A 26,453-nucleotide genomic window follows, 5' to 3' on the forward strand; every position below is an offset into this window, starting at 1 on the left:
TTTATCAGCCATATGAATTTCAACGTGGTATTACAGCTATGGTGAAGACAGGAACACTATTGAGGAAGCCCTAATCAGGACTGAGTCTGGTTTGCAAAAGAAGATCTAAGAAGCAAGAAAATCAACATGAATGTTTGAAACATCAATTTAAAATTTTGTGGCAATGGTTCAAAATTTGCAGCATCTAAGGTATGTCAAGAAGGTTCAAAACAAAGATAGTGTTCCATCTCCATATACAAGACTACAAGAAGGATGAAGACCAGAATTAGAAGGCTATAAGAGAAGTCTAAGTCTCTATAATATCTTCTCAGAGAATGCAAACCACTTGAAGCAAGATAACACTATGAAATGCAAATTCTCTGAAGACTATATTTTTCTATAAAATTTTCTGAGGAAATCCTCCTTCTCTATGGACGTGACATCTAAAGTATAAAAACATGGCTTGATCCAAACTCTGTTGTATCTAGATAAAATTCTGAGGTAAATATCTGAGATTGAGACAATGGTCCTATTACCCACAACCTGTGGGTAGTGTATATAGGAGAATTTTTTTCTCCTAGATGGTCCTCAGTCAGTAGCCAACAACCCCTTGCATCCACCAAATAGCTCAATGTGCCATCATCTCTGCCCCCTAAGCCAACCATGTGATCCCTTGCCCACTTGTTATGATTGTATGTTTGAAGGTGGGCCTCCCGACCCCAAAGGTATGAATTTCATTGGTGTAATTGAGTAATTTTCCTTACTTGTCATGGGCACTTTGGGTCCTGGATTGGTGGGGGGATTCGGCGGAAAGAGTGGGCTAGGTTTGTACTTGTCTCCATTGACCGATTTCGTTGTTAGCCTTGTATCCTAATCTCATGGGATCTTCTTTATTGGCCATTAGGCTTAGGGATGGAACTACATGGGAAATCACGATTTTGGTTGCATAGTCCCGCTTCCTGATACCATGTACATCACTCCCTTCGACTCAATTTAGCCCAATTCATCTCTTTTCCCATCCATGTCCACATGTGTCCACATAGGGTTAGCCTCTCCCTCCCCTTGTCCACACCTTGGGTCGGGCCTAAAACGATGCCCAGAGGTTGATGTAGCAAAAAAGAAAAGAAAAAGCATAATTTCACCACTCTCAACAGGAAATGTACTACAAAATGCAAAAGATGGCTGGGACATACAAATTTAGCACGTGGGCAAAAGACAAACATGAGCTCTACTCCTTATCCATGGCCATCACCTTGGTTCCTATGAGCCCTAGATGATCCCCCTCCATCATTAAGGAACCCATGATTGCCCCAATCCCTGGATGTTGATGAATTGCCCCACCTCAAGGGGGTATCTACTATTATATATTACACAACATGCTCTCATCCCGTGGAGCCCCGAGAAATTAAGAAAAAAATCAATCAAAGGCAAAAGACATATGAAGAAGGGTGGAAAAACAAAGGTCAGGGTAACTCATGTACCACAATTTGCTCCCTCCTACACTCGTAACGCAGGTGTGGGTTTCCCTTATTATAGCTACCCTTGTATCATGACATGTGGTTTGGATGAATCCCCTGATCCCCACTCCGTTCTATTACTATATCATTTGCCACCTACTATTTGAGGGATGTACCATGGACATGTCACCCCCTTTAGAGGTTGAAACCACCTAATAGGGTCCTTGATTAACCCCCTATTGAGCTTGGAGACACTTTTACATGCCGAATCCCACTTTGGAAGAGCATGCCACCATAAAGTAACCCATTGATTCCATGCTTTGTGAGCTCTTTTACTCGATTATTCTAATGATTTGTTGTATTGGAGGGAAAGGGGACGCATTGAATATTATGAAGGGTTACAGGTGGGTTCCATTTGGGGCTTGGTCTCTCTACACGGGGTCCTAGCCCTCCAGAGGGCCACATTAGCACTTCTAGGGTGAGTATTGAGAGCCAATGTAATATTTCTAATTAGCCATGGCTAATTGGAATATTCGATTTTGCTTAATTTTGCCTTCTATAGTTATTTATGAATAAAAAAGTGAGGGAAAGGGGACATGACTCACTTTTAGAATAAAAGTCACTTCCTAGTAGCACAACATTGTGACTTAAAGGGGAGCCAAGGGGGCCCGAAGGGGGACGCAGAAATGGAGCCCACGTAGACACTTGGAGGGACTGCGCAAAAGGGAAGAAACACGTGGCAAGAGAGGGATTACACTGGAGAAGGTGAGCCTTGGGATTGAGAGAGGCAAAGGCTATAAAGGAGAGAGGAGCTTCCTCATTTTGGCATTCGGTTATGTGCATTTGAGCTAGTCACTTCGACTTAGAAGCACGCTGGCTGTTTAGCTAGTCTGCAATATTGTTTAGTGCATTGAGCGTCTCCGTTCGGAGATCTCACCCTTAGCCCCGGGGGACTTCGAGTGCTTACTCGGGCAAGGTGTTTCCATCAACATTTTGGTAGTAGTTTCATCAGCATTTCTGGTAGGAGGATTGAGCATCTTGGAGGACTACGTAGCACTGAGAGGGATGACGCAGTTCTTTCTGGCAGGAGTTCTGGCTTGAGGGTTTGCAGTAGGATTTGTGCTGGGAGATTGAGCAAGGGATCAACCCTTGCATATTGGATGGCTTTGGTAGGGGTTTCAGGCAGATTTCTGGAGGGTTTCATTCAGTAGCAACGTAGAGCCTTGAGAGACTGCAGAACCCCAAAGGGGTGATTTTCGGGGGTCGGCCATTCTAGGAAAGCTTTCTGGGTTTTTCTAGGTTTCTTGAGTAGAGTCCGATTCCAGAGTTTCAGCCTTTCTTGAGGAGGGGAACAGCCCCAAATCCTCATTCGAATTCCAGCGACAACAACAGCACGACAATTTTCGAACAGCTAGGACGCAGATCAGTGTGAGGCCATTCCTTTGCTATTCTGAGTGCATTTCTTCACTTGCCTTGTGCAAGTCGAGGTGCCATCTTTTTTATCATCTCCTATACTCATTTTATTGCTCAGTATAATAAAATGGCTTAGCATTTCTTGAGTATTTGTTTACATTTCAGGTATACATTGTTGTTTGCTGCACTATCGTTATTTCATCTCTCTGAGTTTTCTGGCTATTATAAAACTTGTACTTTTTTCTGGTTGGGGTTTTCTGGTATTTGAGAAATATTCCTGGGAAGGGATATTACAGTGGTATTAGAGCATAGTTCTGGCTCAGCTTGTGGAGCTAGCAATCTATGACATCGGGGGAAAAACCCTACATCTGTTACAGAGGTAGGAGATACAGAGACACTGGGCATAGGTTGGAAAATACCTACGGAGAGGGAGACTGTGTTCTGGTAGTGGACGCAGAACAGGAGGAGCTTGTGGTGGACGCAGAACAGAAAGACCCTATGGCGGACGCAAAGCAGATGGCAGACAAGGACGGGAAGAGATTTGCGGATATGCTCCTCAAATCAGTGCAGGATCTATCGAGGCAGATTGAGGTGATGGGGCAGAGATTCACAGCAGTAGAGGCTAGACAGCGTGAGAGCCCACGGGTTTTCCAGGTTGGTGAGGGATCAGGTGCATCCCACCATTTGCCAAAGCAGCGTGATACTACTCAGCAGGTGGCCTCACACGCCCCTACATGCTCTACCATGCCCACTTTCTTAGGAGCAGACACGGGGGTTGGAGCGCAGCAAGAGGCAGAGCCCGGTCATATGGGTGATTATTTTGTAGAGTACCAGGCCTATGGGTAGGAGTTCAGGGAGGCTCTCTCATTCAGAGACTATGTTCAACTCTAGCGGGATAGTAGATCCCGCGACCATCACAGAGGATACCGGCATTATCATGATGGTGACACCCACCGTGCAACTAGTAGATTCCACTTGCCTACGTTTGATGGCTCATCAAATAGTTCAATAAAGTCTTGGGTGGAGAAGTTGGACATTTACTTCCAGCTTAGCCAGATGTCGGAGACAGAGGCCATCAAGGTGGCGACATTACATTTGGATGGTGAGGCCCAGGATTGGTGGTTCCATGGGATGGTTACACTCGGACACTCCACAGTGACGACATATGCCAAGTTCACCAAGAGATTGATAGAGAGGTTCGACCAGAGGGATCCAGAGCAGCACCTTGTTGAGCTGACGAGGCTCAAACAGACCAGGAGCCCAGAGGCCTACATTGCAGATTTCTTGAGGGTTTCAGTGATGGTGCTAGATCTATCCACGACACGGAGGATCTACATGTACGTTGAGGGGTTAGCAGAGCCACTTCGGGGTTTAGTCAAATCCACTAGACCAGCCACACTCCAGGATGCTATCAGCAAGGCCCGGGATTTACAGAATGTCTTACCTAGGACCCAGACACCTTACCCCCAGAGATAGACTCTCCAGTCTAAGGGGAAGGATGTGAGGATTCCACCTCCAAAGGGGAATCCAGGACGAGCACAGATTGACGATGATGCCAGGATGGAGCTGAAGAAGAAGCGATTGTGCTTCACCTGTTAGGAGCCGTGGGCACCAGTGCATACATGTGCTGCTGGCAAAGCACATTTTATTGAGGTCTTCTCCGAGAGCAGTGGGGAAGAGGATGATAAGGATGATGTGGAAGCAGGAGATAGTCATGCCGTGCAGGGACCTTGCCACCTCCACCAGCAGCAGGTGGTGCATCTTTTGCACCTACCAGAGGGGCCCTTATAGCATTGCGAGGAGTTTCCAAGTATCTGATGCTACGCGTAAGGGGGACAATACGTGGCCAGCGAGTATCCGTTTTGGTTGACAGTGGGGCGACCCATAGATGGTTGAGCGGAGAGGTATACAGACAGAGAGCTTTGATGGGTTTTCGGTTTTGGTCCCAGGAGATCAGACCATGATGTGTGCTCGTTATGTTACAGAGCTATCAGTGACGCCGCACTTACAAACTGACTAACCACTTTTTCGTGGTCGATATTCCGGACACCAAAGGGATATTGGGTGTTCAGTGGCTTATCACTCTAGGGAAGGTCACGACATATTGGAAGACCCTAGAGATGGAGTGGGATGATGAGAAGATAAGGAGGCATGAGAAGATACAGGGTCAGCACACATATCCGCCTCAGACTGTTTTGGCTCATCGGATGGAGGCAGTATTCCAAAGGGGAGACATAGAGTGGGCAGTAGAGTTGCGTGCATCAGAGGCAGGGACTACAGGGTAGACGGTACATCCGGAGATACAGTCCATCCTTGACCGGTATGCCATAGTGTTTGGGGAGATTCCGCCAAGACAGCCATCGGACCAGGGGTTTGAGCACACCATCGAGCTTGAGCAGGGCATACAGGCAGTGATTACCACCCCCTATAGGCACCCCAAGGCCTATCGGGATGAGATTGAGCGGGCTATCCAGGAGTTGCTAACTCTTGGGCACATTCGGCCGAGCACGAGTCCTTTCGCTTCTTCCGTGGTGTTGGTGAAGAAGAAGGACGACACATTGAGGATGTGCATTGACTATAGGGCCCTGAACAAGAAGACATTGAAGAACAGGTAGCCCATACCTAGGATCGACAAGTTGATGGATGAGTTGAGAGGAGCGCGGTTCTTCTCAAAGATTGATTTGGGATCTGGGTACCATCAGATTCGCGTGAGGGAGCAAGACATTCCCAAGACCGCCTGCAAGTGTCATCATGGGCACTTTGAGTTCTTGGTGATGCCCTTTGGGCTAACCAATGCCCCTGCCACATTTTAGTCCTGCATGAATCAAATCTTCCACAGTCACTTGAGGAAGTTTGTGTTGGTATTCTTTGATGACATTCTCATTTACAACAAGACTTGGGAGGAGCATCTCCAGCACATTGAGACAATGCTGCGTATCTTGCAGGAGTAGCAGTTCTGTGCCAAACTCTCCAAGTGTGAGTTTGGGTTGACAGATATGTTGTATTTGGGGCACATCATAGGGGTGGACGGAGTGAGAGTCCACGAGGAAAAGATCAGGGCCATTAGAGAGTGGCCAGAGCCAAGGAACGTGACAGAACTACGGGGCTTCATTGGCATTTGTACTTACTACCGGAAGTTCATCAAGAGTTTCTCATAGCTTGCTGCACCCCTGACAGATTTGACGAGGAAGGGGGCTTTCAGTTGGTCGGATACAGCGCAGCAAGCCTTTTATAGGCTCAAGGAGGTTATGAGCAGCTGCCCAGTACTTGCATTGCTAGATTTCACGCAGCCATTTGTTTTGGAGTGTGACGCGTCGGGAGAGGGGATCGGCGCAGTATTGATGCAGGGAGGTCACCCTATAGCCTATGAGAGCTGGAAGTTCCTTCCGCACGAGAGGTTGTATTCTATATACGACAAGGAGATGCTGGCCATCATGCATGCGTTGGCCAAGTTTCGGCAATATTTAGTAAGTAACAGCTTTAGGGTGAGGACTGATCACAACAGCCTCAGATTCTTTTTGGAGCAAAAGCAGCTACAAGAGAGGCAGCAGAAGTGGATCAACAAGATCCAAGCATATGACTTTGACATTGAGTATGTCAAGGGTAAAAACAACGTGGTAGCAGATGCTCTTTCACGTAGACTAGCCACGTTGTCTCTTGTGAGCTTGGACACAGACTGGAGGGCTCGACTCTTAGTAGAGTACTCCAAGGACAGGTTTGCATTTGAGGTTTTGGATGGGCAGGTGGTGGATGACAGGTACAAGGTCGTCGATGAGATCATCTACTACAGGGATCAGATCTTCTTGACTGAGGGATCTCAGCTCAAGAAGAAGATACTCCAGGCATCACATGATTCACCATTGGCCGACCATCAGGGGTTTACCAAAACCTACAGGGCCATCAGAGAGAGGTTCTCATGGAAGGGTCTCAAGGGGGATGTACTCCAACATATCCGGGAGTGCGACGTTTGCCAGAGGAACAAGGGGGAGATGAGCCATCCCGCAGGTTTATTGCAGCCTCTTCCCATTCCGAAGGGAAAATGGGAGAGTATTTCGATGGACTTCATCACGGGGTTACACATGGTACAGAGCAAGGATTGTATCTTTGTCGTCGTTGACCGGCTAACGAAGTACGCACATTTCTTTGCTATATTCGCACACTACACAACAGCACAGGTAGTCGAGTTGTTCTTTAGAGAGGTCTTCAGGCTACATGGTCTTCCTAAGACCATTGTCAGTGACAGAGACAACCGTTTCATGGGCAGGTTTTGGCAGGAGCTTTTTCGGCTAGTGGGGATGGAGTTGACACCGAGCACCAATTATCACCCCACAGAGAGACGGACAGACAGAGATAGTTAACAAGTGGCTAGAGGGCTACTTGCATAACTACATCAATGGGCAGCAGAGAGCATGGCTGAAGTGGTTGCATCTAGGGGAGTACTGCTACAACACTACACATCACATGTCCATTGGTATGTCACCATTCTATGCTTTGTATGGGTATCATCTTTTATCTTTTGTTGACATGATGTTTGGTGATAGCAAGGCTCTGAGAGCCAAGATTTGGATCCAAGAGAGTCAGGATATCCTCCGAGCTCTCAAGGATAACATGGCTACAGCACAGGACCAGCAGAAGCTGTATGCTGACAGGGGTCGGGTGGAGAGACAGTTTGAGGTAGGGGACATGGTCTACCTACGATTACAGCCATACCGACAGTCGTCACTGAAGCAGAAGGGGGTTGAAAAGCTCAAGTCCCGCTTTTATGTGCCATACAGGGTGATACACAGGATTGGACAGATTGCATATGAGTTGGAGCTGCCCCAAGGCAGCAAGATTCATAACTTTTTTCATGTATCATCCTGAAGAAGGCATTGGGGCAGCAGGTGACAGTGACAGATGAGCTACCACCCATGGATGATGAGGGGCATTTGGTGTTGCAGCTAGAGGCTATTATTGATACCAGGGAGAGGCAGCTGCGGAGCAGGACGGTCCAAAAATTCTTGGTGAGGTGGAAGAATTTGCCAGATGAGGATGCCACTTGGGAGAGTGAGAAAATCTTGCAACATCCATCATTTCAGTTGCTTGAGGACAAGCAACATTTTGCTAGGGGAGACTGTAATATTCCTAATTAGCCATAGCTAATTGGAATATTCAATTTTGCTTAATTTTATCTTCTATAGTTATTTATGAATAAAAAAGTGAGGGAAAAGGGACATGACTCACTTTTAGAATAAAAGTCACTTCCTAGTAGCACAACGTTGTGACTTAAAGGGGAGCCAAGAGGGCCAGAAGGGGGACGCAGAAATGGAGCCCACGCAGACACTTGGAGGGACTGCGCAGAAGGGAAGAAACACGTGGCAAGAGAGGGATTACGCTGGAGAAGGTGAGCCTTGGGATTGAGAGAGGCAAAGGCTATGAAGGAGAGAGGAGCTTCCTCATTTTGGTATTCGATTATGTGCATTTGAGATAGTCACTTCGACTTAGAAGCACGTTGGCTGTTTAGCTAGTCTGCAGCACTATTTAGTGCATTGAGTGTCTCCATTCGGAGATCTCACCAACAACTTATGTAGGCTTAGACGCCCAACAGACATATCTATTCACCTTCAACGTTTGGATATAAATACAGGATGACTCCTCCTCATTTGGTCACTCACTTCTCATCATATCTCTCTCTCTCCTGTGTAGAAAAAGAGTCTCTTCTCTCTCCTGCGCAGTCTCTTCTCTCTCCTCTCACCCGAACCAAAACAGGTCGTTCGAAGTCTTGGACTGGTGCACGGCGAAGTCTTGGACTGATGCGCGGCGAAGTCTTGGACTGGTGCACGGCGAAGTCTTGGACTGATGCACGGCGAAGTCTTGGACTAGTGCACGACGAAGTCTTGGACTGGTGCACGGTGAACGACTCACCGGTGGAAACTTGACGAGTTTGATCTAGGGTTTGTTGCTGCTGATATAAATCAGATCTTTGTACTATTTCTCTCTGCTGAATTATTGAAGATAAAAAAAGATTTGATCAAAGGGTTTCCCCATATTGGGGTTCGTCCCTAGCTAGCCGCCACAACTTGTGTCTCTTGTCTTGGCTTGTTTTCTGTTGATCGTTTAAATGTTCTATCTGCACTTTACTTAATGTACATGTGATTGCTAATCTATGGATAATAATAAGAAAGATAAGTAAACTGCTCTAAGCATAGAACATACCATAACTTAACAACCTATAAATATAAGAGACCTCAAGATCTTTTGGACACATCTTCTCTTCTCTTTTGTCTTGGTTTGCACAGGAGTACACACAAGGATCCGAAATCACAGGCGAAATGTTCACTCTGGGTTAGGGTTTTCTGGATCTCGGACGCTGGCACAGAACTGAGTATTTTAGACCATGGACCTTGGCACACAAGCCTATGAGAGTGACCAAAGACCCATAGATGCTAGCACAAAGGCTTAAGGTAGCGAATTGGGCTTCAGAGACAGATTTGGAGGTATCGGTTCCCGGTCACTCACAGAGAATGGTCCTGAGTTTGACCATGCCATCTTGGAAGCATGCAAAGTAACTTCAAGGGAGCGACCAAGGGTTTTATGTGTGTTGCACCCCACTTGCACGGACGGAGTCTTCCTGAGAGTGACCGAGCAGTCACAGTCTCCCTCACACAGTATCCGAGAGAGCGACTAGGGAGTTTCGGTTGCACACAAACAGTGTTTATGAGAGTGACCAGAGTTCAGATCTAGGGTTTGACATCTTGGCTTCAGTGATCTAGTATATCTGGGTTTCTCTCTGTTGTTATACAGATCTGTAGATCTGATTTGTTAGTATCCACTATAAACATATGTATTGGGCTCATTGATAGTGACAACAATGCTCAACAGCATTCGACACAATGACAACAGTATACAACAATTGACATCAGTTTGTGACAGCACATTACAGTCATTAGTATGAGGATTTTGATTCCTAGTATGATTAGATCTATTTCATGGATATCATTATTGTTTTGTTGCATAGATAAATTTAAGGATCATTGTACTCTCTTTTTCTGCATCATTTCATGACGACCTAAGAAGAAGATTTGCAAGGGTTGTCCCCATAGTGGGTTTTGCCCTGGTCTTGGACCAATCTAGGTGTCTCTATTGTTGATTTGTGGTAGCATTGGATGTTCTCTAGCCATGAAAATTGGTGGAGGGGATAAAGAACATGAGATCTCCAAAACCCAAAAATCATTTGGAGATATTCTACCCAGATGATGAGATATTAAAATAATTAATATTTTTAATGGGGTCCTAAGTATAAACTTAGGAAAATTAAACTATTAATGTGTATTAATATAATTTTGGGTTAGAAGATTCCAAGAGACGAGGATCAAGCCAAATCTAATCTTAGCCATTGATTAGGGACTTAATCTTGATCATTGAAGACTCAACAAGAAAAGTATAAGAGGAAGCTTGAGGGTTAGTTAGAGATACACCAAATCGATTAGTCAGTTCGATTGTCTGGAGCCGAGTTTGCTGAGAGAATCGAACCAGTGATCTATTGCAGTGAGGGGTAGGAATACATAGCAGAGAGGCAAAGATAGTACCAGAGAGACAACGCAAAGCCTGGGAAGGCTGACGCAGAGGTAGCTGGGACTGGTGCAGAGGCTGAGGAGGCTAGCGTGGGTGACGCAGAGGCAACAATAGTTGCGCAGAGGCTAGCAGAGTTGATGCAGGGCCAAGAGGCAGCGCTGGAGATTTTTGTGGGGTAGACTAGAGCTGATAGGGTGATGCAATCCCTGGAAAGTGATGTAGATCAGTGGAGAATCTTGGAGCAGCTTTCGTTGTGCAGCTAAGGCACTACCATAGTTGCTGTGGGATCGATCATCCAGTGGGTGATCAGCCAGAATAAATGTCTCCAAGGAGAGATACTTTTGCCAAGGAAGTTCTCTAAAGGGCGAGCCATTTCTGCCACCCTAGTTGTATTTAGAAATTGCATAATAATAAAATCCTCATATCTGTTGCACCGGTTTTCACACATTGGGTTTTTCTGGGGATGATTGTCTAAAAATAATGGTGTCCCTTGTGTGATTGTCTCAGTTATTTCAGTGGTTGATCTGTATATGCGTTGAGGCTGCATTTTTGTTTATTTCAGTATTTATATTTATAAATAACTTGTTAATGGAAAGAACAAGTAGGAGATAATAAACCAGATAATTCAGTAGGAATTTCTGACATGTCAAACTTAGAAATTTCAACATGGTATTAGAGCATTGCAAATCACAGGAGAATTGAAGGCACCAGCAAGAATCTAAATAATTTGGAGTAGTAATAGCGGTCCCGAGAGACAACATTGTTCCGGAGCAGAAGCAACTAGAGAGGAAGTGACGCAGAGCCTGCGTCATCATTTCAAGCCAGGAGGAGGATTAGCACAGAGGCAAAGAGGGGCAGATCAAACCTACGCAGTGCCCGGTCATCTTTCTCAGCCAGGAAGGATCGATGCTGTGGCCAGGAGGTGCAGATTCAACTGTTGTCGAGATTGCGTAGAGCCTGAAAGGCTCAGTTTCTTCAGATACTGGGGCTTAGGGCACTATGGGCACATTGTGATTTGAGGAGTTGGTCGGATGTTGTTTCTGTTTAAGCAGAACAGTGTCTACGGAGATGGAACCAAGGTATAGGGAGTCTCCACCTTGACGGATTTCCAGCCAAGAAATCCATATCTGAGTTGCAGTTGCAAGGAGGATTGGAGAGGAGCGGTTTGACAGCTGGCCAAAGGATTTCCAAGAGGGAAATCAGGACTTAGAGGGAGATTTCCATAAGGGAAGTGTTAATTTTAGGTATGTTCTATGCCAGAGCAATTTATTTAATTTTTACAGTCAGCAATCACATCAACATTAAAGTAAATTGCAGATAGAACATAAACATAAATCGCAGAAGACAAGCCAAGACAAGAGGACACAAGATGTTGCGCTAGCCAGGGACAAACCCCAATGTGGGGAAACCCTTGATCAATTCTTCTTATATGTTCTTCAATAGTTCAACAAAGAGAGAGAGAGAGAGAGAGAGAGAGTACGTTTACAATAGAAGTCAACACTTTGACTTATCTAGATAAGAGCATAGATCATCTCTAAGAAGATGATACATGAGATCAGTTGAAGACATGTTGCTTCAACTGATTCTCCAAGGTGACTCCTTCACCTATCGTTGTGCTGCATTTCATCATCACGCTGCATCTCAACGCACTACACCATGCTGCACCCATCATGACTATGTTGCATCTCATCACGCTTCATTAATCATGACTGTACCCATCACTGTACTGCATTATGTGCCATTGTTGCACCATGTTGCCATCCTGACCTATGTGTTGGCTGCACCTTGCTTGCTTGTTGTCCCTAGCATGCTTATTGTCCTTAGCTTGTTGCTAAGTACCATACAATTGTCCCAATGTTAGTTAGTTGTCCCTTGCATGTTGCTCTCCTTCGGAGATAGATGCTCCTGCTGTTCCAGCAATTCTGGCTATTCCGGCATTTCCAGCAGTTCTGGCAATTCTAGCTTTTCCGGCTTTTCCGACAGTTCCGACTTTTCCGGCTTTTCTGGTTTTCCTGACAGTTCCGACTTTTCCGGCTTTTCTGGTTTTTCTGACAGCTCCGACTTTTATGGCTCTTCTAGCAGTTCCGGCTCTTCCGGCAGTTCCGAATTTTTCGGCTTTTCCGTCTTTTTCGGCTTTTCCGGCTCTCCTGGCAGTTCCAACTTTTCCAACAGTTCTAGCAGTTCCAGCTTTTCCGGCTTTTCTGAAAATTCCGGCTTTTTCGGTAATTCCGGCTTTTCCAGCTTTTCTGGCTTTTCCAGCTTTTCCGGCAGTTCTAGCTTTCCCGACTTTCCCGACTTTTTGAGCAACGTAGAACTTATTCTCCCATGACTGCATTTAGATCTAAGGCATGTTATCTAGGGCAGTGTATACCCTAGGGCACTCCCTCTAGCTCTCATCTTCATCAAACCCAAAACAGGATGAAGTGAGATCACAAGAGTGAGTGTGTGTGTGACAAATGACGTCAAGTCCTCTTCTATTTATACTAAAAAGTAGATGATGAATAGGCATGTCTATTGGGCTTCTGAGCCTACTCAAGTTGCTGGCCGACTTGACAATTTGACTTATAACATAATTAAATTCATAACTCCATGAATACTTGTCGAAATCGGATGATCTTTAGATCAATCCTACACCTCTCGATGAGAGGGATCCAATAAAAATATCAGCTGCCATAAATAAGATGACCCACATGGAGTTTAGCCCTAGTTGCCAATTTTAACAGGAAGTCAAGACTCAGAGGGAGTCCAAAAGAGGAGCTAAAATGGAAGTGAACAGACTAAGGGATCAAGACAGGTTGGACAGGGCTTCCAACTTTGTCATCTGGAAGGCCAGGATCTTGGCCGTCCTAGATCGACATCGCATCAAGGACTTTGCCTTGAGAACCATGGCTATCCAAGTTGACCCAACTGAGAATGAGAAGTATGGGGATGCAATGGCGAGGGCGAAGTGCATGATCCTAGACGGGGTCAAAGATCATGTCATACCACATATTGCTGAAAAGAACACAGCAAAGGAGATGTGGGACACCCTGACCACCTTATATCAGGGCTCTTCCGTGCAGCAGAAGATGCTATTGGAGAATCAACTGTGGTCATATTAGATGCAAAAGGGAGAGCAGATAGATCCATTCCTTCTCAGGTTGCAGGAGATTCACGACCAACTTACTTTCGTGGGGTCTACACTGGATCCAGAATTTATGGTCAAGACTGCCTTGAATGCAGTCTCTGAGGAGTGGGAGACATTTGTCCAAAGTATTTTGGGCAGGGCTACTCTTCCCAGTTGGGAGGAGATGTGGGTAGCTCTTCGCCAGGAAGAGATCAGGAGGATGACTAAGGCGGGGAGTAGTAGCAAGGGAGGTCGAATGAAGAAAGAGGAGGAGGAGGATGCAGCTCTAGCATTTGCGGGACAACAAGGGAAGAGGAAGAAGAAGGACATCTCGAAGGTGAAGTTCTTCCATTATGGGGAGATGGGACATTATGCGTACCAATGTCCCAGGAAGAAAAACAAGGGAGAGGCTTCCGATTCAAAGGCAGCTCCAGCTAAGGTGGAGAAAGAGGTCTCTGAGAAGAGGTGGGAAGACATCAAGTAGTAGTCAGGAGGAATACATACTAGGGGCAGGATCCTTTAGGTGCCCAAACTCTTGGATCATATCTGGCTACAGGAGCCCTTAACGACAGTAGTAGGATGACAGGGGTCGAGTGGGGCAAAGTGTAGTGGAGCAGCAAGGCAGTGCTTGGGTGCAAAATATGAGGTAGCGCAGTAGAGGTTGCAGCAGTGCGAGAGGCACAAAGGTGTATGCAGCAGCGCAGTGGTAGCAGAGGGAGCACAAGATAGCAGCAGAGGCAGCTTCAATTTCACGAGGCTTCTAGACTGACTGGGACGTCAGTATTTGGGAGAAGTTAGTTCCCTACTTCTCAGTGACTAAGTTGCAGTGCAGCTGTTAGTAGTGGCAATGTTAGGGGCATCATGGGAATCATATTGAGAGGGAGCTGCAGTACAGATGTAGCAGTGGCAGTGGCAGTGTCATGGGAAGCAGTATAGGAAGCAGCAGTGCAGATGATGTGAGGCAGCATCCCAAGCATAAACACAGGTACCGGTGTGAAGGATCAGTGTGATGTTTCCATGGTGAAACATTACTAGAGCACATTCCTTTCTAAGAGGCAGTGTTGATTTTGGTAGCATCGACTATGCTCTAGCCATGAAAATTGGTGGAGAGGCTAAAGCACATGAGACCTCCAAAACCTAGAAATCGTTTGGAGAAATTCTACCCGGATGAGGAGATATTAAAATAATTAATATTTTTAATGGGGTCCTAAGTATAAACTTAGGAAAATTAAAATATTAATGTGTATTAATATAATTTTGGGTTAGAAGGTTCCAAGAGACGAGGATCAAGCCAAATCTAATCTTAGTCATTGATTAGGGACTTAATCTCGGCTGTTGAAGACTCAACAGGAAAAGTATAAGAGGAGGCTTGAGGGTCAGTTGGAGATACACCAAATTGATCAGTTAGTTTGATTTTCTGGAGCAGGGTTTGCTGAGAGAATTGAACCAGTGATCTGTTGCAGCGAGGGGTAGGAATACATAGCAGAGAGTAAAGATAGTACCAGAGAGATAGCGCAAAGCCTGGGAAGGCTAATGCAGAGGCTAAGGAGGCCAGCGTGGGTGACGCAAAGCGTTGATGCAGAGAGCCAAGTGGTTGATGCAGAGGCAGCAGTGGCTGCGCAGAGGCTAGCAGAGTTGACGCATGGCCAAGAGGCAATGCTAGATATTTTCATGTGGCAGACTGGGGCTGAGAGGGTGATGCAGTCCCTCAAAAGTGACGCAAAGCAGTGGATAAGCTTGGAGCAGCTTTCACTGTCTAGCTAAGGAGCTGTCGTAGTTGCGGTGGGATCGATCATCCGTTGGGTGATCAACCAGAATAACTGTCTCCAAGGAGAGGTACTTCTGCCAAGGAAATTTTCTGAAGGGTGAGCCATTTCTGGCACCCTAGTTGTATTCAGAAACTACATAATAATAAAACCCTCATATCTGTTGCACCGGTTTTCCCGCATTGGGTTTTTTCGGGGACGATTGTCCAAAAATAACAGTGTCCCTTGTGTGATTGTCTCAGTTATTTCAGTTGTTGATCTGTATATGTGTTGAGGCTGCATTTGTGTTTATTTTGGTATTTATATTTATAAATAACTTGTTAATGGAAATAACAAGTAGGAGATAATAAACCAGATAATGCAGTAGGAATTTCTGACGTGTCAGACTTAGAAATTTCAACATCTATGTGTGTGCATGATTTTTCTACTGTTCCTTTTATGTTCTGTTGCATTGATGATGATGGTGATGTTGTTTCTTTCTATGTAATTGCATATGATGATGTATAATGGTGTAGATCTGAATAATGTAATGATGATATGGGGCGAACTTAATGTATTAATGATGAAATGAAATTATCAAAGCAAAGAACAATGTTTCCCTAAGAAAATTTAACAAGTGTAGTAATAAAATCTATAAAATTAATTCCCATGTGTTTTTTATGTTTCCTTGAATTGTTAGTTTATATATATAAATTCACAAAAAGTGTTTTTTTTTTTTCACTCTATTTCTTTTGAAGGCTAGTTGGAACATCATTGTACAACAAATCTAAGGTACATACTACATTCACAATAAATGATTTCTTTATCAAGTTATTACCTTCTTTATTGCCATCCAAGCTTGTTGCCATCGCTTTTCACCCTCATCACCTGGCCATGGCATTTTTGCATTTTGCATTTTGGTCTTCAATCCATTGATCTGCTAGATAAAAATTTGTTAGTGGCTAAAATATAATGTTTTTTTAATTAGAATACCACTACTGCACAGATACCATTAGAATACAAGCATTAGAAGTTCTAGTGTTTTAGAGTGTTAATGAAAGGTGGACCATGATAATACAAGGGAATTCCAAATCACAGAGAAAAATATTCTTTCACAATACAACATGTAGAATTAATTTAAAGGAAAACATGGTTGATATTGTTCAAGGCAATGCTAGAAAAAAAAATCAAAAAATTTAATACCATGGAGACAATCCCAACAAGCCATTGAAAACTACAAGCTTGTGCATGTACAATGTTAATGGATCATTATAAATGGTGTACCCAAAACTAGAAAAAAATGTATACCTCAAACTTGCATTCTCAAAAGAAGGGACAAAAGTGTGGCACCAACAAAGAGAATAGTGGGAAAGCTAGGTTTGTGAATGGTCATATAAAATTATGGCGATGATAGTAAATTAATACATTCTTTTGGTATATAGGATTTATTGGAGATTTCCAAAGATACTTTTTGTAGTTATACCTTTCTTGTAGAAATCAACATGTTGGACATAAATAGAACATGATCCTTGATGTCAATAACCTTGGATGTAGAACAATATGTCATTTCTTTAGTGAGAAAAGAATTATTTTGAAAACAATCAGATGGTTTTAGATGTTGAAAGGTAGAAGCACAAGCACTATTGAGTGTGAAACAACCAATGGAATCTACCTTCTTTAATTAGTTAAAAGGATGGTTGCATTGTGCAAAGGAGGGTTGACTCTTGGTATGGAGTGTTACCCGTTATGCTACATGAGTGTGGTCTTATGTGTGTGGTGTTAGCGATGACTTTTCCTAGGGCACCCCACCTACTTTAATTTTTTTTTATTAACACAAGGATATAGGATTTGCAACACTTTGCAAACCTTATAGTAAAGGGGCGATACATGAGTTAACATAACCCAAGCTATGCAAAATAAGGAAATCAATAAAGGAAAAGGTGCACAAGACGGGTGGTGAAAATGGACCAACGAAAGGGGAAAATTAGGTCCCATGATTGCTCCATGATGATGGAAATTGATAGTCAATACAAAGACTGTGGCATCCTCCATGAAGTAAACCCCTACCATATCACTAACCACTTGCACCTATTGATTAATGGGTCAACCTAGGAATTGTTCATCCTTTTATTGTTGGAAGTACCTAATAGGGCCTTTTGATAACCCTCCCACATATAAGCATGGTAACTTGTTTACAAATTATAAGCTAGGAATACATGTGAAGATGATGCTTGTGTGAAGTACTTTTGTGCCTTTTGCATTAGATATGGACCATTGTGATACTCTTATGGTTATTTTACCTATGATGGTGATCTCACTTGGTTTTGAGGGTATTTTTTAGATGCTTACACCCAGTTGCAACTACCATACCTCTAGGAATTGCAAATTGTATCCTTGTTCCCATGCTTCACCTAAGAGGTTATCCTTTTCCCTTAGTCTAGTGTGACCTCCCCTGAGGTCTTTCCTTCAGGAGGGGCACTAATAGGAGACTCTTATTGATATAGCATGCCCAAGGTAATCCATACTTTCCACCTTCCATGTTTCCCCTATTATCCACATCCATTTGTTGGATTGATTGTGTAATGACCCACCTATAGCTATAAATAAAATACAAGTATTAGCATACAAACAAGGCCTCCATACGATAGCTACATATGCATGGACCCATATGTAATGCACTATATATATATAATAAACCCTCAAACGAACAAAAAATGTTAGTTTTAATGTTAAAATTTTAATTTGTAAATTAAAATTTATGAAATTAAATAGAGTTAATTAAATTAAAATTATAAATTAAATTAAATCATTAAAATAATAAATGAACTTTATTAAATCAAATTTAGATATTCAAATAAAATCACCAAATCAAATTAGATTTTGTTTTATAAAATCAACACGTATCAATAATTTGGACACAGAGATGGAGGGAGGTGGTGAATGGAGATTTAAAAGAAGGTAGGTTATCTTGAGAATAGGGGTGAAAAGAAACGAATTTTGAAAGGGTGGTTGGAGGAAGTACAGTAACACGAAGTGATCAACAGTAAAGATGGAGCCTTGTTTGTTCTTAAGTTTTTGGACATGGGGGAATAGATTACAGCTATTGAGAAGCAATCTGGACTGAGTACCTAGGTTGTACTTAGTTTGGCTGGGTGGTTATGGTCTTTTGGTAACAGGAGCGAAAGCTGGAACAATCTGAAGCCTCTTCATCCACAAGAAACTGAAGCCTCTTCATACGCAGGAAACTAGGTAGGCCCTTCTCATCAAATCAATCAATTTGATACATGAAATTTTGTTAAATTTTATAATAGGTTCATGAAGATTTCATAATCTGTTTAGGGAAAATAGCTATTTAATTATTTACAGGCTTTACATTTGGTAGATTTCATAATCTGTTCAGGGGAAAATAGTTGTTTAATTATTTACAGGCTTTACATTTGGTATCAGAGCCAAGTTCAAACTCTCGGATTTGTTAAGTCCGGATTTCAGAGCCAAAAGTCTGTACAGTAAATATGGAAGCAAAGAATGAGAACCACAATTAATCAACCTCACAAAGCTTGAGATACACAACATCAATAGCATCAGAAGAAACAATATACAGTATGTGATTTCACACCTCAAGATGCTTCATGAATCTTCTGGATAAACAGGACAAATTTCTCACATTAAAACAGTGTAAAACATGAAAAGGCTTAACCATATAAATGTCCACCTGCATTATGTAGGTTAATATAGGACAAGATTTGCAAATAAAAAAAAAAAAATTACAGAAGAGATACACAATTATATTATTCACTTAAATGGCCATGATATCTCCAGATCTAAAGTATGGTTGCACTTTCTTGTCTTGTAAAACAAGTCCAAATCTAGCCAAATCCTTTATGCTAATCACAATTACACAGGTTGCTAAAGAAGCATTCTATCAGTGTCACTTTTAAATTAGTGGAAGCTCTAAATAAATTAGTTACTGAGGAAATATCTAAGCTTAACCCATCCACTGAGAATTGAATCCTTATACTGTGATTCAGTTAAAAGTCTACTTTGAGTTTTCATTAAATTCCTTTGCTCAGCCAACTGAGGACTACTTGTTTAGCTCGAAGAACAATCTCAGATCATAATTGGCTGCAACACTTGAACCACTCCCAGATTTTCCGACAAAAGGATTCCAGCTACGTATTTGGTTGCCCAACTCCTCATCATCATTCTGTTAGCAGAGCCATTCTTTGCAAATGGCTTTAGATAGTCATTCTGCACCAGCTTAAATCCTTGGTTACCAATATTCTCCCAAATGCACTGGAAAACGACGCAGAAGCACTTGATATTTGGTTCATATTGTGCTTGAAGTAATATCTGATTGGACCCCGTATTGAATTTGACTGAAAGGATTGTATTCGCATTTTTCAACCCCAAGCTATTCTTGCTATGAAATAATTTACCAGTAAAGGCGGCAGATTACCCTTGGATGAATTTAAATTCCTTCGCACCTTCATCAACCTCGACCTCTGAGTAGCAATAGGTCTATTTCTCTGAGAGCTTTTAACTGCAAGCTTGGCTGCTAGAGAGTCCCGTTGCACCGTGTGATTGCGGAATACAAAATCCAATTTGAAATGCCACCTAAGCTCTGAAAGCCGCACACGATATCCCTGCCATTCTAAATAATGGCAAGCAAATTTGAAAGGCAATTAACTTATTGAATATACCCACACCGCATCATGCAGATGCACGTACCAAACTTGGTTATCATGGCCAAGGAAATAATTTTATTTTGAATTAAGGTGTCAAGCCATGAATCAAGGTGTTAAGCGATGAATTAAGATGTCAAGCAATGAATCAGGTGTCAAATGTGTAAACCGCCGGAGTCGAACCTTAATTCATATTGTAAGCATATATTAAATTAATTACAGTCCTTAAATATCTTAATGCGTGTGCAGGTCATTTAAAATATATGATATACAATTATATATGATTATACGATTATATGAATGATATCTTAATGTGGGTGCGGGTCGTCCTCGGCAAGCAACATTTCAAACTTCGCACTCATAACGATTTTATGAATGATAGCATTCCACTGCCGTATTGGACGTCAAACTCATGTGAAGATTCTCCCTGGAACCCTACTTTGCGCAGGAATGGCGTTGTTTGCATTAGAGTGTTTTGAATACCCTGCAATTGTAATACTCATATAATTGAGCACCGGCATCATTGTGGCAACAAGCGGGCAGCTACAGGCCATATTTTAAAGACATATTTGGGCCTGGAATTTGATTCCAATTTACGTGCCGAGATGTTCAACCTTTTTATATATAATGATACTGAATGTTGGAGCGTCGGTTATACTAAAGAAAATGTAATAAAATGATGGTTCGTTGGATATAACAAACCCACCACTTGGCCATATAATCAACCCCCAGTTACACAGGAAGAAAAATGCATTCACACGCATGTTCATGCCTTATGCCAACATAACACAACTAAGAATGTATGCGATATAAAATATGAAAGTATTGGGCCGGGGTTTTGAACCGCCGACCTTACCATAGCGAATTTATTAAATAAATTCTATGATTTGGATGGAATTGAAAATAATTATATTTTAAATTTTTTTTTTTTAGGTTGTCATTACAAATTCAGTAAGAGTCCAAAACAACTAGATTAAATGATGATATCAATTTAAGCTACAAGGTAATTAATTAAAGAAAACATTACGGAGACAAAGAAATGGTTATTATACTATACATTATTTAGATAGGGCCTTTGGACTTAATAAATTTGATGAATTATAATTTAATATCATATTTTTGGACGGGCCACATCCCATTTGCGAAGATTATTCATTTATAATAATGAAGAAGAATACTGTTTAATTAATCAGTAAAAAAAAAAAAGCTCATGCATTAGAAAAGTATTATTACGCATTAGGATAGGATTCCCTGCATTAGGACAAGGAGGTTGCGAGACCACCCTCCTTGACCTCGGTACCAGTAAGATTTGCCTAGCAGGTAAAAATCGCAAAAAAACTATAACCATTTGTAAATGTAAAATTGCAAAACTATTTGTTAAATCTGAAAGTATACCTCAAATTTTTACAAATTTTATTATGTATACAGGAAACATTACAATGGTAAGGACATATGAGCGACAACGATGTGATTGGGTAGCATCACCGTCATTAATGCCACCACCGTCGTCATCACCATCTCCATCACCACCACCATCATCATCGCCTCCATCGAGACCATCTTCAACACCAATCGCTCCAGCACGAGAGTTGACCGTGATAATGCACTCATTAGAAGCCTTATTGGAAACAATAAAAGGGTTAACAATGGCTAAGACCAAAGAAGAACCTCAACCCTTAGCAACCAATTCAGTAGAACCAAAGAATTTTGAGTATAAAAGATAAAAGGAAGATATTTATATGGAGTTTTAGAAAATTAAACTCCCAGAATTTTCAGGAGGTCGAGCTGGAGAACGTGCGGAGGCATGGTTAGAAGGAATGAACAGATGTTTTAAATTAAGAGAGTACCCTTCTTCTGCAAAAACAAAAATTGTTATATTTCAATTAAAGGAAAGTGCCTTGATTTGGGCCTTGATTTGGTGGGGAAATCCGGAAAAACAACTACACCTCACAATGGATAATGTCCCTTGGGAATTGTTTGAGGAAAGATTCCGTGCTAAGTATTTACCTCCATATTTTCAAGAACAACAAGCGGAGCCTTTCATACATTAATTCAAGGTAATAAATCAGTGGAAAAACATGAAATAAGGTTTATGGAGCTTGTGAAATAATTCACTACTTAGATTCTGATGAACATCAAGTTGAACGCTTCATATTTGGGTTAAATCCTCGCATCAGGGCCTTGGTTAGGATGTGGAAACCATCATCAGTAGCTGAGGCGGTAGAATGTGGTCGTTATGCAGAAGATCATCTAGGAACTAAAAAGGATGTCATACCAGCAGAACCTCTACAATTTGGGTTTTCACGAAAGACTCCCCGAAATTTCTTCAGGGGAGGTAGCTCAAAACCACCTTATGGTAATAGATTTACGTAAGAAATGTAGGAGCAAGAGCTCCCATGGCAGTTAATACTATAGCCGTTGAATCATCAAACACAAGTCCATGGAAATCTCGTGGAACTGCTAATAGAGGAAGAAATTCGAGAGGAATCGGTATGAGAGGGCGAAGCTCTTTATCTAGAAACTCACAATATGATTCAAGAGGACTGACCCAGGTAAATTGTTGGGGATGTGGAGGACCACATTTTCAATGTGATTGTCCAGAAGCTTCATCAAGTATATTTTGAAGGGCAGAAAAAGAACCAATATCAAATACTCAAGGCAATCATAGAATCCATGCAGTAGTCAACAACAATCAAGCAGCACACCAGTCCACTGTAGTGGAATCCTCAAGTATTATCAATGGTATAAAATTCAAAATTTTATTTGATACTGGTGCCACAGATAGTTTCATTTCGTCATATGCATTAAATAAATGTGGGCTGGCAGCTCGCAGGCAAAATGATTTCAGACAGGTAAAAATGGCCTCAAGAGAACTCCAATCCATAGACTGAAGTGTGGATCAATGCAAAATTCTACGAGTCTGCTCGACTACATTGAAAGTTTATGTTACAACTCTAGGAACTTATGATCTCGTCATAGGTATGGATTGGTTAGAAGCTCATCAATCTTGGGTAGACTGTTATGGGAAAAGAATTCTCGGTATAAATAATGAAGGAGAGGCAATCCAAATTCAAGGTATCAAGAGAAAAGTATCTTTACACTAAGTATCAACAATGAAAATGAAACGTTACTTAAGGAAAGGTTGTTAAGCATATGTAATTCAAGAAGTAAGTAAAGAAAAAGGACCATCCTTAAAACAATATCCAGTGTTAGCCAAATTTCTAGATGTATTTCCAAAGGAACTACTAGGATTACCCCCTAAAAGACAGCAAGACCTCACAATAGAATTGAAACCTGGTACTCAACGAATCTCTAAAACACCTTATAGAATGATAGCTCCAGAACTTCAAGAATTACAAATTCAATTAAAGGAACTATTGGATATAGGACATATTCGACCCAGTATATCACCTTGGGTTGCTCCTGTATTTTTTTTCAAGAAGAATGATGGATCCTTAAGACTATGCATAGATTATCGAGACTTGAATCGAGCTACAATAAAGAATCGATATCCTATGCCTCGAATTGATGACCTCTTCGAACAAATGAAAGGAGCTGCTATCTTTTCAAACATTGATCTTTGATCAGGCTATCATCAACTAAGGATTTCCGAAAGCGATATTTCTAAGATTGCATTCCGAACACGCTTCGAGCATTATGAATTTACTGTGGTACCATTTGGATTAACTAATGAACCAGCAGTATTCATGAATCTTATGAACAGTGTTTTCCGCAAATATCTTGATCAATTTGTACAAGTCTTTTTAGATGATATACTCATCTACTCCAAGAATGAGAAAAAGCATGAAGACCATTTACGTATAGTATTATCCTACCTCAGAAAACACCAGTTATATGGAAAGTTATCCAAGTGTTCGTTCTTTCAGGAAAAGATTCATTACTTAGGTCATATCATATCAGGTGAAGGGATCTTAGTAGACCTTGAGAAGGTAAAAGCAATCATAGAATGGCCAATACCGAAAAACGCACATGAAGTACGAAGCTTTATGGGTTTAGCCGGTTACTATCGAAGATTTGTGGAAGGATTCTCCAAAATTGCAAAGTCGATTACAACTCTTCAACGTAAAGGTGTTAAGTATGAATGGACTGAGGAATGTAATAAAGCATTCTCTGAACTCAAAAGACTATTGACCAGTGCACCAATCTTAAGAGTCCCTGATATGAACAAAGATTTTACGGTATGTACTGATGCATCCAAACATGGGTTAGGTGTAGTATTAATGCAGGATAGAGGAGTAATAGCGTATGTCTCAAGAAAGTTAAAGCCTCATGAAGAACTCTACACTACTCACGACTTAGAGTTATCTGTTGTAGTACTAGCTTTAAAGATTTGGAGACACTATCAGTGGGGCAAAGTTTTACACTTAAAAGCAACCATAAAAGTCTACAATATTTGTTCACCCAAAGAGACTTGAATGCTATACAAAGACGATGGAGTGAATTCCTAAGTGAATATGACTTTGGAATATCATATATTAAAGGAAAAGAAAATGTAGTGGTAGATGCTTTAAGCAGAAGACCCCGGATATTCTCTCTCATACCTATCAAAGTGCACGTAAGGCAACGAGTACTAGAACATCTCATAAAAGATAGCTGGTATTTAAAGCTAAGATCTAGTCTTGAAAGTAAAAAAGCTAAAAGAATCTAAGTTTGAAGGATATAAACTAGAAGATGATGGAATCTTACGATTTCATGGAGGGATGTATATTCCTGATAATAGGGATCTTCGAGACACCATCCTTAAGGAAGCCCATAGAGCAATATATTGTGCACATCCTGGAGTAAAGAAAATGTATACTGATACCAAGAAAATTTTCTTCTGGTCAGGCATGAAACGTGATATCGTTCAATTCGTTGCAAGATGTTTAGAATGTCAACAAGTAAAAGCTAATCATTGTCATCCAGCAGGTCTCTTACAACCTCACGACATTCCTATGACCAAATGGGAGATCATTTCTATGGATTTTATCATTGGGCTACCTCTTACTTCTCAAAGACACAATGCTATTGTGATGGTAGTGGATAAATTAACAAAAGGTGCCCATTTCGTTCCCGTAAGAGATACTTACGAAGTTGCTGACATAGCTAGAGTATTCATAAATGAAATTATCAGATTTCATGGAGTAGCTGAGAAGATCATATCAAATAAAGATTCATGATTCACTTCAAGATTCTGGACTTGCATGCAGACAGCCTTAGGAACTTAATTAAATTTAAGTACAGCTTATCATCTTGAAACTGATGGGCAAACAAAAAGGGTAAATCAAGTACTTGAAGATATGTTGAGGATGTATGTTATGGATCAGCAATCGCACTAGGAAAAGTACTTATCCTTAGTCGAATTTGCATACAATAACAGTTACCACAGCTCAATCGGAATGCCTCCATTTGAAGCATTATATGGTAGACCTTGCAGAACACCATTAAGTTGGGACAGGTTAGAAGATCGGGTGATAGTAGGACCAAAATTAATCCAAGAAATGGAGGAGTAGATAAAACAAATTAGGCAACGGTTAAAAGAAGCACGGGATATACAAAAGAGTTATGTTGATGTTCATAGAACTGATAGGCAGTATGAAATAAGGGATAAAGTTTTCATCTGCATCAAACCGAATAAAAGCACTATTCGATTCGGAAAAGGGACAAAGATGTCACCTCAATTTATTGGACCATTTAAAGTCATGGAAAGAGTTGGACCTGTCGCCTATCGTCTTGCACTGCCACCTCACTTGCATAAAGTTCATAATGTATTTCATGTATTTGTATTAAGACATTACATAGTTGATCAATCTCATAACCTTCAATCACAATGGAAGGAATTGCAAGTATCGAACGAAGGAATCATATCGTTCGAACCATTACGTATACTGAAACGTAGAGTTCGACAGCTCAGGAATCGTCTGGTAGACCAAATTAAGGTCCAGTGGGACAAGTATAGTCCTGGATCGGCTACTTGGGAAGATACGAACATCATATGTCATGTTGACCACTACGTGTCAACTACCCTTAGCAGTACACCCCCTTTTCTTCGCAAAAGGGATAACACTTGATCGACGTGTCCGCGCCATTTGACAGTCATCGTCGACCTGATCATGCTATGTTGTAAACCCGGTCTGCATGTGTAAATTGTAAATAATCTTAGCATATCTGAGTCATGTATGTAAATTGCCTAGGTGGACCTAATTTTCTAGTGATAATCTATGTTCCAGAAGGTTTTTTGTCTCACCGATCCATGATCGACAGAGTTTTCCTTCAGCCTAACCCCAAAGCCGGAATGAATTTTGTCATTAAAATCTTAGGGGAGTCCTAGTGCGTTGATCTGCTAGATTATATTTGGTCGCAGAACTAGGTGGTCTATGAAGGTCTACGTCAAATGGGTTTTCCCCCTTGAGATGTAAAAAAGTCATGATGTAAAGTGTCTTGAGGGTTAGAAAATGTTTTAATCCCCTCATAAGTCTTAAGTCCTAGGTCCTAGGTGATTTTTCCAAAGGCTAAG

At 41.8% G+C, this 26,453-nt stretch overlaps 1 protein-coding gene across 3 annotated transcripts in view; it reads right to left on the reverse strand.

Annotated features, from left to right (window-relative positions):
• Nucleotides 1–26,453, reverse strand: part of LOC149224136 (alpha-glucan water dikinase, chloroplastic-like) — a 483,030-nt gene that overhangs the window by 36,294 nt on the left and 420,283 nt on the right. For 2 of the 3 annotated variants that reach the window (XM_089386018.1, XM_089386016.1), the window contains one exon: nucleotides 16,093–16,191. The exons of the other annotated variant lie outside the window; for it this stretch is intronic. In XM_089386018.1, coding sequence (XP_089242144.1) covers nucleotides 16,093–16,191 — 99 coding nt within the window. The remainder of the gene's footprint in view (nucleotides 1–16,092; nucleotides 16,192–26,453) is intronic. 3 annotated transcript variants of the gene reach the window in all.

The sequence above is a fragment of the Pinus tabuliformis genome, chromosome Q (genome assembly GCF_031772625.1).
Source record: "Pinus tabuliformis cultivar Carrire ecotype Pingquan chromosome Q, CPIR1, whole genome shotgun sequence".
Taxonomy (NCBI): domain Eukaryota; kingdom Viridiplantae; phylum Streptophyta; class Pinopsida; order Pinales; family Pinaceae; genus Pinus; species Pinus tabuliformis.